Source organism: Balaenoptera ricei, chromosome 13 (genome assembly GCF_028023285.1).
Source record: "Balaenoptera ricei isolate mBalRic1 chromosome 13, mBalRic1.hap2, whole genome shotgun sequence".
In the NCBI taxonomy this organism is placed as follows: Eukaryota; Metazoa; Chordata; class Mammalia; order Artiodactyla; family Balaenopteridae; genus Balaenoptera; species Balaenoptera ricei.
This window is the reverse complement of record NC_082651.1, coordinates 79,867,030-79,879,168: the sequence shown is the minus strand read 5'-3', so window position 1 is coordinate 79,879,168 and position 12,139 is coordinate 79,867,030. Positions and strand designations below refer to the sequence as shown.

At 49.7% G+C, this 12,139-nt stretch overlaps 1 protein-coding gene across 1 annotated transcript in view; it reads right to left on the bottom strand.

Annotated features, from left to right (window-relative positions):
• The window catches only part of ALK (ALK receptor tyrosine kinase), a 739,286-nt gene that overhangs the window by 43,084 nt on the left and 684,063 nt on the right, over nucleotides 1–12,139 (bottom strand). The window contains exon 13 of the mRNA XM_059942612.1: nucleotides 7,627–7,789. Within this exon, the coding sequence (XP_059798595.1) occupies nucleotides 7,627–7,789 (163 nt within the window). The remainder of the gene's footprint in view (nucleotides 1–7,626; nucleotides 7,790–12,139) is intronic.

The following is a 12,139-nucleotide window of genomic DNA, read 5'->3' as shown; positions in this document are numbered from 1 at the left end:
CAACTTGCTTAACCTCTCAGAGCCTCAGCTTCCCCTACCAAGGAAAAAAATGAGGACAAGGACCCTCGCCCTCATGAGGGTAAGTAGTGGGTTTGAAAAGATTACAAACTGCTGCCAAGTGCAAGGGGGACTCTGGGCTGGGGTCAGCTCTGCAGACCCCAAAGGAGACAGTAGAGATTAGCACCCAGGTGTCAGCAGCTGGAGTTTGCTTTCCTGCGTGATGGCCTCAGCCCCACGTTTCCACCTGGACTATCACTGTTTTAAAGACACGGGACAGGCAGCTGCCCACCTGGGCTACTGGCAGGGGAGGTGGTGCCTCCCTCATCAGCCCTGTGGGGCCTGGAATCCCACCACAGAGCTTCACTCCTTTGGAAACTTCTAGCTGCTACTAGAGGTCCATCTCCTCCTGGGTGGGCTGTGCCACAGTGAAAAAAGCACAGGCTGGATGCAGACAGACCCGGATCCAAATCCAACTCTGTCACTCGGGGCCAGGAACTGGGTGAGACATCTCCCGCCCAGGTGTTGGCCTTACACTTGGTCAACGTTGAGAGCCAGAGCCTCCTGAACTTTTGTGTCCAAGGCACCTTGCTTACCTCTCCTGGTTCTGGCTCTGTTACTCGCCAGCTGTGTGACCTTGGGTAGTTTATGTACCCTCTCTGAGCTCCAGTTTCCTCATCTATAAAAGGGGGATAAGAATATTTACCTTAAAAGGTTGTTGTGAGAGTTCTATGAGATAATGCCCCTTATAAGGGGCCTAGTTCAGCCCCTGGAGGGTAGCTAGTGAGTAACAAATAGTAACTGCTGTGCTGATGTACCCCTGGGGGAGCCTGTCTGCTCCTCTCCTGGGGTGACTTCTGAGAGGCATAAGGGGGTGAGTGAATAAGGCCCCGGATTCTAGAGAGCAGGGCAATATGTGGAGCAGGGTGTGGCCGAGGAGCCAGGGTCAAGGGTGTTCAGTTTCACCCAGGACCTACTTCCACAGGGAGCCAGTGGGAGCATAGGGCCAGCCTTGGCGCTTCTGAAGACCCCCGCACTGTACGAATCACGTTACACAAACTTGTGCCAGAATAATAACCTCAGCCTGAATCTTTGAAGCCTTTTCCCATGCCTTGTAAACAACTTATTTTGATGGTTGACAAATGACAACAAATTAATATACTTGCCACTCAGGTGGGGAAAATGACTCGCAGCGATTCCTGTTTACTGGAAGTTACAGGATACTGTTCTCAGCGAGCTGATGCTGTAATTTGTTTGTCTGTCTTCATCTAAATCCATGTCCCCTCATCAGAATGGATGTTTATCAGGTTTGCGTTTTGTATTATTGACTGTGAGCTATTGTTACCTGATGTAATGGAGTTGTGAATCTTTTTAAAATAAAGAATTAGCTGCAAATCAAAGTGGCTGCCTGCCGGACCCTGGAAGGAGAGCACAGCTGGTGTGCAGCGTGATGGCGGTGTCGGCGGCACACTTGGTGGGGCTGCCGGGGGCGGTGGAGGGGGGGAAGGAGTGAGAGGACCCCACCTGGGGAAGCAGGAAGCACCTCATTTCTCTTCCACACCTGCTCTGGGCTCTGCCTCTAACACCCAGTGGGACCTTAAGTGAGTCCCTTCCGTCCTCTGGGTCTCGGTTTCCTCCTCTGGGTCTCGGTTTCCTCCTCTGTGAAATCAGAGTAGTTAGGTCCACCCTGCATATCCATCCTGCCTCCGGGGCTGCTGTGAGAGCACGGGGACTCTGGGTATGTGCAGGGCTTGGTCAGGGCGAGAGCTCTGTGCAGGTACATAGTCGTATGATCCAGATGGGTCACGCGAGCCATCAGGCGACACCGCCGGGGGTCAGCGGTGGAGGCGTGCGCTCCTTGCTGCCCCGGTTCCATTCCAGTTTGGCACCAATGAGCAAGACTCATCGTCCACTCATTCCCTACCACCTTCCTGACCCAGGAATATCAGAGCTGGAAGAGATGTCAGTGACCTCTCTCTCCAACCCCTCCTTCAACAGATGAGGCCCTTGTAGAGGAGGGGCAGCACACTTTCAAGGTCATACAGTGTGTCAGAAGTTGAACCCAAACTTCATTCTGCCTGTGGCTCATGGATCTTCGCTCAGTGCTGCCCCCCTTCCTCGACTTTCCCTGCGCTATGCTCTTCGTGGCTATGGCTATCTGCACAATTACTCTGGCAATGAATCATGACTTGTGACTCTCTTCTACAATTGTTTAGGACTTTATTGGCATTGTGGACTGTTATTGAACTTTTCTGCCCTGCGGTCTTTGCAAAGACTGCAAGGCTCCAGAGGCTCAGTCCTCTCTACAAGTTCTGCAGCATCTATTCAGTGCCCGGCAGACAACCGGAGGCCCCTTGCCCCGCACCACCCCGGCTCAGAGCCGGGCAGGCAGTAGGTGCTCCACGGCTGCTTGTGGATTTGAATGATGGTGTCATCCAGCTGCACGTGCTGGTCTGTGGAGCCAGGTGAGGAAACTAGTGTGAGTGATGGAGGCTGTCAGGAATAGCTGTGGCCCAGGTTGGCTGGTGGGCTTTGCTGGCTCCAGCTGGGATCTGAGACCTCTTGTACATGATGTCTGAGGAACAAGTGAACCATGTGAGAACTGTCATCAGGAGCTGTGGGCTGTGCTTGATGAATGTTTTTAGAGACGATCTGTGTGCATGTGTGCACGTGCGCATGTGTGTGCGTGTGTTTGTGTGTGTGTACATGGGAAGCTGGGGGAGGAGGAGGACAGGGAAGGATACGGAACCCTGGAGAGGCAGGAGAACAGGCAGGTGGGCTGGGAGGAGGGAGAGAAGGATGAAGAGGGGAAGAAGTCAGGAGAGCGAGAGGCTGGCTGGCTGACATCTGCATGCGACTGCCCCTGCGCGGGGTGTCACACGCCGAATCGCACTAAATCCCCCCGGGCCTTGGAGCTGGACTCGGTCAGTGTGCGTCTCCATTTCAGGCGGAGGCTGAGGCTCCTTCCCTAGCACACCCCCCACAATCACGCTCCTGTTCTGATCCACCTTAGCCGCCCACCTCCATGGGCACTCAGACCGAGACTTGGAAATCTCCCAGATCAGGTGTCCCTCTCGCTGTTACCCTCATCCTTGCCTGTCCTTCTCAATCAGGCTCCTTGGGACAGGAGCTGTCGCTTATTGTCCTGGCTTCCTCAGCCCTCCACGCACGGCTATCCTCCTGGGTATTGCCTGCTCCCCCTCACCCCCATCCCACCCACTCAATCCTCCAGTCATGCTGATTCTACCGCCCAAACATTTCAGCCTCTCCCGCCATGTTTCCCCTGCCCTGGTTTAGCCCCATTTGACTCTTGCCTGCCTGACCTCACCAGCGTTCCCTCTGTTCTCCCTGCCTCCCCACTTGCTTCTCTCACCACCACCATCTCGGTGGCACCAGAAAGAGCTGAACGAGTTCGGGAGGTGAGGCTCCAGCCTCAGGGCCAGGTCCTGCTTCAGCTCCTGCAGGCCCTGGCTTGCCCCAGGGGCTCCTTCCCCCGGGAAGCCCCTCCCCTCGTCTTCGTAGACAACTCTATCACCTTCAAGACTTAACTCAGGCTTCTGTCTCCCTGTGGAAGCCATCCATGAACTCAAGCCCTTCCCCTGGCCTCTGACACAGGGCTGTGCGTAAACCTCCATTGCAGTACTTTCTACATCACAGTGAAATGCTTTGTTCCTATGTCTACCACTGACTGGGGCTTCTCTTGGGCAGAAACTGGATCTTGTACCTCTTTATATACTTAAGTGTCAGGCATAGTGTCCTAATAGGTGCTTAATATGGTCCACTGAGATGTGCAAAGCAGGAGGGGAGCGGGTCTGGACACCTCTCCTGTTTTGACAGAGGAAGTGGCAAATCCAGAGGAAGGGGAAGCCCAGGGCAGGAAAGCAGTGTGTGTGTGTGTGTGTGTGTGTGTGTGTGTGTGTGTGGAGGAGATGGAGATTTAGGTTTTGCCCCTAAAGCCCCACCTTAGCCTGCTGTCTCCTTCCTGGTCTGTCCTTCCTCTCCCTCTTCGTGGTAGTAGACAAAGGTGTAGAAGATGGGAGAGGAACACCAGGTAAATGGCCAGTTAATTAAGAGTGGAGGCGTTTTCATTACTGTATATAAAATAGATAACTAATAAGAACTTACTGTATAGCACAGGGAACTCTACTCAGTAGTCCGTAATGACCTATATGGGAAAAGAATCTAACAAAGAGCGGATATATGTATACGTATAACGGATTCACTTTGCTGTACAGCAGGAACTAACACAACACTGTAAATCAACTATACTCCAATAAAAATTAATTAAAAACAATATATATATATTTTTTTACCTGTATGCATCCCTGAGGAAGCCCCAGGCAATGACGCCCCACTGTGGCACACAGTGGGTGCTTGATAAGTATAGCTCGCTTTCCTTCACCTCTCTGATCAGTAGGTAGAGACCTTGACTGTAGCAATAATTGTGCCAGGCCTCAAGCTGCAGCCAGGCAGCACTAGCTGAGCGCCACACTCTTCCAGGAATAGATGGACTCCCTAAGGAATGACTCCAACCTTTCTGTTCTCAAGAACCTTTTACATCCATCCTCCTGTGTGTCCTACGTTTGTCTCACTAGACGAACTGCACTTACTAAATAAGAATTAGTTAATATGGAGAAAATGTCTTCCAGAAAAAGGGCACCTGACTTCTCAACCTGGATATTCTGACTTGGGGACATTTCGATGGGGTCTGTATAGCAAATCATTAAATGGTCTGCTTCTTTGATGCGACGTTACGTGACCAATAGACATTATTGTCCAAGTCCCGAGCCTCATCCAGGGTCAAGGATGAGGTGAGGGTCAGGAATATCTATAACAGTCTTTGTTGGGTTAAAAAACAAGGAGTCAACAGCAACAACAAAAACCCAAACCCAACATATTTTGGTTTTGATTCTTCCATTTTGATATGGTGCTTCTCAGGCCAGTTCAAAAAAGTCCTGATCAGAAGTCCCCTTTACAAATTTGGGCACTTTGAAGTGTCCTGCTTCAACAGAAAAACGGCTCCTGTGTGTGTTTCTAATGAGTGTTCAGCAGGCAGTGCTGGGGGCTGGGAGCTAGTCTCAATATTCCAAAGAGAGAAATGGAAACAGTTCTCTGATTTGGGCTGGGCTTGTAGCAACACAGGGTGGCTATACCGTGGCAATTTACACAGATCAGAAACCTGGCTAGACTTAGATATAGCTGTGATTAATAAAAAATAGGAAAATGAATTAATTATTACTTAATAAGTGTAGTTTGGCAGGCAAAATCTTTCAAAAGGCAGGGACCATCTGAAGAAGTCAGAAAAAAGTCCTTGGAAGCAGAGAAGTCAGGAACTACTGCTGTTTCTGGAAATGCTGTCTGGCCACTGCCTGACACCACTCCAGGGGACTTCTCTGCAGTCAGCTGGGCTGGGGAGCACCTGCCGCGTGCAGGGCATGTGCGAGGCACTTGTACGTGATCTTTGCAACCAACTGGGCAGGTGTTAGCAACCCCCAACCTTCGCCTTTTACAGGTGGGGAAACAGAGTCTCAAGAGATTAAATAACCCGCCCCAGTTTGGAAGTGGGTCTGATTCACACTATCTCAGGAGGAACGCAGCCCAAGAGGACCTCCGTAAGTCACAGAGGACTTCGAGCCAGTCTAGCCTGGGAGTCGCCCTGGGCTGGGATGGGACCATGGGTCTTGCTGGGGGTAAGTGTTGAGGTCTCTGTCTGCCTTACAGCTCCTCTGCTTTCTTCTTCACGTTGCTTTTTGTATGCGGCGATCTGTGCCAAGGGCTGGGCTGGCCAGTATCCCTTCGGGAGGCGGGGCCTCCCCGCCCAGGCTCTCATTCCTGGAGGCTTCCTGGAGGTGGGTGCCGCATGATTCCTACGCCCCCTCCCACTTCCTGTTTCCTGAGTGGGAGTTTTAATGGAAAGAACCAACAGACTTTGAGACTGAGGGTCCTGGGTTCAAATTCCAACTTTGTCACTGATTGAGTGGTCTTAGATCTATTGCTAAGCTTCCTGACACGCTTCTTCATATGGAAACAAGGGAATATGGATAAAAACAATAGTAATAACACCTACCTCATTGTGAAAAGGAGGAGAAATACCTAGTGGGTCCTCAACAGACATGCATACCCTTCTCTCTAGGACAGTGGATGACCCCTGCAAAGTCAGCCAGTTCGGATGGGGAGGCCCGGCCTGCTCAGTATGGCGGGGCCGAGGGTAGCCGGAGATCTTTGGCCATTTACTAGAGATGTGTGGGACCTGGAGCAGCTAATCTGATTGCAGCCAAGCCTTGTTATTGCATTCCTGCCCAGAATGCCATTTAAAAAGCACTTAGGGCTTTCCCCGGAACGTATTTACACTGAAGTCCCAGGGGTGGGAATGTGTGGAAAACAGGGCAACTTGAGAAGCCCCTTTCCTTCCCAGGGGGGCTGAGGATGTGCTGGGGGTTGGGGGCTGCGGGAGGGGAAGCAGCTCACTTCCCACTGTGTTCAGCCTCTAGGGGGCATCTGCACAAATGACAGCATGATTATGATGGTTCCTGTTTACACAGCCCAGCCGTGTGCGGTGGGAGGAACCTCTACAGAGCTGCGCCTCCAAAGTCTGGGCTTGGAGGCCAGTTCTTGACCATGTGGCCGTGGGAAGCTCCTGACGCTCTGAGTCTCCGTTTTCTCAACTGTAAAACAAGGATTGCGGCACTGGCCTTGCCCACGGCATCGAGCTGAGCAAGGATGACAGCATGGGCTGTGGTTAACCCAGCGGCGGCATCGGCGTCACCTGGGAACTTGCTAGAAATTCATATTCTCGGTGAATGAATGAATATGGATGGATACCATGAGTACAGTGAGTACCACTGGTGTCTCCCTCCTCAACCTGCATCCAATAAATGTCAGTGTTTTGTCATATTTGCTTCATTAATGTAAAAATGTTTAGCATGAAAAAAAATTCATATTCTTGGACCCCACTCCAGACCTATAAAATCATACACTCCGCGAGTGGAACCAGCAACCTCTGTTTTAACTGGCCTTCCTGTCATTCCGATGCCCGCTCAAGGGTAGGAGCCACTGGTCTAGGCCTTGCCATTAGCTTCGCTTAGCTGAGTGCCCGTTGGAGTCGGGCCTCCCTCCAGCCTGGCCTGGCTCTGGTGGAACACTGTGGGGTTGGGCCTGGGATAAGAGTTCCAGAATAGTTGCTTTGCTTGCAAACAATGAAGGCCCAGGAAAGGAGGCTCAAGCATAAGGAATCATCTTTCATGTGTATCATACTTTTGTCTCCCAAACACTTTGACATTCATTGCCTCATTTGAACAGCATGAAGTTCAAAGAACAGCCCACTATAATTATAGTTATTAATAAAGCTAAAGAATGTTCTGAAGCTGGTGCATGCATGCATATCATCTCCACAAATGAGTCTGTGGGCTTCTTGAGGACAGAGGACACAGCTTCTTTTCTTGCCATATTCCATTATCCCAAATCTCCCCATCTCCAGCCCTTACACTCCAATGTGGGCCAGAGTCTGTGGCCTCGGAGCCTTGGCCTGCCCGGGCACCCCAGGAGAGCAGGCATGCACCCAACGGCAGGACCCCAGTCCTCTTCGGGAGGGTGGATCTGCCCCTTGCCCTCCCCCTCCCCCATACCCACCTGTAGGTGTCGGTGGCTGGCACCTTCCAGGTCTGGATGCCCTTCAGGGGGCCCTCGCTCCCCACCACCACGCTCAGGTTGGAGTTCCGGTAGGCATTGTTGCACTGGGCCTGCGTCGGGCCGTGGGGCCCACTGGCCCCGCATGTGGTGAACAGCCAGTGAACTGCACACAAGAGGAAAGGTGATCACTCACTTGGCCTGGCCCTCCCTCCTCCGTGGGCCTCCCTCTGCTGCCTCTGAGCTGTCCGCTCCATGAGGCCAAACCCACGTTCCAAGATGGCACCCATGTCGGGGCAAGGAACACTAATCAGTCATTTGAACTGGAAACTTCTCTTGAGGATCTACTGTGTGCCAGGCCCTGGACCAGACAGATACTAAGGGAGAGACACAAATGGAGCAGACTTGGACCCTGGCCTAAAGAAGCTTACAGCCTACTAAAGGGAGACCCAAAGGGATGCAACAAGACAGGACAGTAGCAGAAAAAGAGCCTCAAGAGGGTCTGGCTAACACTGCACTGTGAAGGTTCTGAGGAGGGAGAGAAGACCCCTCTCAGGTGAGACAGGCGGGCAGTGGCCAGGTCCTCTCCTGGTTTCTCTCTGAGTCCAGCACAGTGCTGGGCAAACAACAGGTGCTCAATCTGTGCTATTGTGACTGGATCTAACCCGCTTCCGGAAGTTTGATATCTGCATATAGGATCTTCTTAGCTTGGAGAAGATCAAAAGAGTAAAGTGGACCCAGAATTGGCTCCATGCCCTCCTCCCCCACATTGGTTGGGTTTGGAAATGCACTAGAAGCAGCTCTCAGGCTCTCTATGTAACAGAGAGTGTAAAAAATGGGAAACAGGTCACATCTGCCTTTGGTGCAGGTCCTTTTCCAAGCCCCTCACCGCTTCCTGGTGCTCTGTCCTCACCCGGAGCACCCAATGCTCTTAGGTGGCCTTCTGGGGGTGCCTCAGGAACACCCAGCACATCCCCACCCCTCCACTGCCACTGGGCCATTCCTTCCAAACTTTCTATCTTTGAGCCTGGCTGGACCTTGGGGAATTGTCAGATTTCATCCTGGCAGGAATTTTAACATGTTTACAACCTATAAAAACTTCCCCAAAAAATGTGCTCTTGATAAATCACTTTTACTTAAAATACAAAAATCTCATTATAAGATTGAAGAAATTATTTCCCTTTAAAGTGATTAAGTCGAATTCTACCTACAGAAAATTATGAAAAAATCAATTTGGGTGTATATAGTTTTGTTTGCTAAAGCATAAAATTCTTTTGATGACTTTCAACTAACTTGATGCAAAAATGAAAGGTTAATTTGGGTTGCTAATTATTAGCAATCAGATTGAGATTACACTGGGCAGTCTTGATAATCTGAAAACCGGGCTGGCTGTGGTGGGCTTTTGTGACACTGCCCCAGAGCTGAGGTCGGGAGACCGAAGCTCTAGTTGGGGTTCCCATGCATACAGCTACTCAATACTGAGCGCTCAATACCTTTCTTGGCTTCATTTTTTCGAATGAAGATGTTGGTTTCTATTCGGTTTCTGAAGGTTGTTTCAAGGGCAAGAAGGTGATGAATCCATTCATCTTTGGTGTGAATGGCTGATTGTTAATTTTCTCATCTATTTGTATTATAAGGGGTAACCTGTTAATTCAAAGGACTAACTCTTTACTGGAGGCATTTCAGCAGAGCTCTCTTGGCCAGATGTCCTTTCACCCTCTCCAGTGTTCAAATCACATGTGTGGGCTGTGCCAGAGGGGAGAAGCGGAAAGGATTCGGGCTTTGAAATCAGCATGAACATCTGAGTTTGGGAGCAGCTTCATCATTGTTGATTATGGGACCTTGATCGTGTTCCATTGCCTGTGAAAGGGGCTGGGTTGCCATGAGGATTAAAGAAAGCGAGGGGGTGTGAAAGGTCATTGTAAAGTCCAAAACTCTAAAAATGTGAGCTGTGTCACTGACACCTGCCTGCACCCAAGGCTGGTGCTGTTCCTGACAATGGGAAATGCGTACAGGGTTTCTGTGTATATGGATCCCTCCGCCAACGGCACCTAGGAATTTAAACTCAGTGAGTTGGGGATGACGATAGGAGCAGGGAAAAAAGAACAGCTCAGAGAAGAAGTTAAAAAATACACTCCTCCCCGTGGTCTCTAGCTCCTTGAAGCCTATTCTGCAGGTTCAGTCTGTGCCTATAAGCGAGCAGCCTGGGTTTGGGGGCAGCCTTATCAATCTGGGGCAGAAGCATGATGGTTGACTTAGTTAATTCAGTCCTGGAAATTAAAGAATTTAGACATAAATATAAATATGTATTTTTTTCCCCTGAAGAGTGTGCTGAGGAAGACAGTTCAAGGAAGGCATGGGCTTGGTACTCTACCGGAGCATGTCCTTCAGCAGGACCCTCTTCTAACTTCAGCCTCGCCTAACATTGTTCTGAAGGTTCTGAGATGTTCCCAGAGAGGGTGGGCTTCTACTTCTTGGCCAAGTTGGGCATCTGACGAGGTAGGAAGAGGGGAATGGGCTTTGGATCCAGATGGGCCAAATTTTCTCATTGGATTTTACCTCTGATGAGGTATGAGGACTGGGGTAAACTCTATAGCCTCTCTGAGCCTCAATTTCTTAATCTGAACAAGTGGAGACAATAACACCTAGTACTTAGACATGCTGTGAATATTAAATGATGACCTATGCAAAGTGCTTAGAACAACTTTATGCATTAGAGATGCATACTGAATACAGTTTAAAAAGTGTGTAACTTCCTGCTCAGTTTTTGACTGTAAGGAAGCAGAGACACCCAATCTCAAGATTTATGTTCCCCAGTCCATAAAGAAGGGACTCTAGGGCTGTTTCTCAATAAAGGGACCAGTATTTTCCCAACTCAGTGGACATATATTAGTCTCAGGTGGTTTCTACGCACAAAGTTCTGTTTTCATTTTCAGCAACTGCTGATGGAAAGGTCCAGAGCGGGAATTCTTTCTGAAGTGGATTCCATGGGAATAGAGGATTTGCTATCCCAGGTCAAACCCATGATTCATCCAGCCGGAATTCTGTTGCTCGCACAGCCTTCGAGGCATGGTGGTCCTCCCTGCTCCCTTGGATGGCTCTGCCTCTCATAAATCTGCCCAAAGTTGTTTGGAATTAATTTCTGTGTCCCACCAGCAGCACTTCTTGGGGGTATTGGGTCTCTGAGTTTATTGCCCATTGTGAAGGGCTGTCCTGCTTCTGATGTGTGTGGGCTTGTCTTACTAAAGCTTCATCCTGTTGGTTCTCTTTGCTCATTCTGTTTGGAATCTCATAGACATCACAGAATGCCACAGCAAGATGGGACCTTGGGGATATCTGAATTCAGTGGTTCCCAAACTACCGAAGGACCTTAAAAAATACAGATTCCAGGGCCCTGGAGATTCAGATTAGTAGATACTAGGTTGGGACCATGGTGGAGGGAGGACAATATTTGCATTATATGACAACTTTTCCAGGAGAGCCAGCCTGCTGTAAACAGAGTGGATAATCAGTCAAGCTAGGAGTTAAACATAGATCTTCTGAGTTTAAGTTCAAGACTTGAAAAGGTGCTACAATCACCATGAAATCCTCGTGGAACCTTTCTGCAAGTCTGTTTTTTTTTTTCCCCCTTTTTAAATCTATGAGCCCAGAGCTCAGTTAAACCCGACCAAGTTTGCTCAGGACTAGAGAGTAGGCAGGCCACCGTGAGGGGAGAGGAGTCTGGTCAGGGTATGTGGTAGGTAGACCCTCAGCCTCAGAAAGTCCCACAGTAGCTTAGCCTAGCAGAGTGTGCACTTTAGGGGGTCATGGGCACAAACCAGGGAAAACAGGTGCTCAGTGTCAGGACTCTGGTCCCCCGAGAGGCCACGGGGAGCCAGGGGGTGTCAAAAGGGAAATCTAGTAACTGCAGTGTTTACAAGATCAGCAAGCAGACATACGAGAGGGACTGGGTAATAAGCAACAAGGGAAAATCTTGGCTTTTAAAGAGAAGATCAAGGTCACAGTGAGACCAGCAGCGAGGTGGGCTTGACGCCAAGTTGCCAGTCTGAGAGTTCAAGGGTCCTCACATTTCCCCAGCTGAGAGTCTACATTGATCCCTGAGGCTCTGCGGAGCTGTAGGAGGATTAAATGGCCCCCAAGGAGGAGCCTGGATTGGGAGCAGGGGAGGGAGGAAACCCGGCTCTTTCCTCTTCTCTTACTTAAAAAACAAACAAAAAACAACTATTGTATTAAAACTCATTTATGAGAGAGAAAAGACAAGAACTGCTTTATCTTGTTCTTAATTATACCACCCACTGGAAACCTAGTTTAATACTCAAAGCTATATTGTATAAAGAACCCACAAACGTCAAAATACTGATTGGTTATAGACAGCTGAGTAAAGAAAAATCCATTAAGCACTGGGTTTCATTTTAAGTATATTGCAGCACCCTCCAAGAAGAGACAAATCAATTAGTAATACACAGCACAATGTTAAAAAAATAGGCTAGGTAGTGATTGTGCTGGTTTTATTACT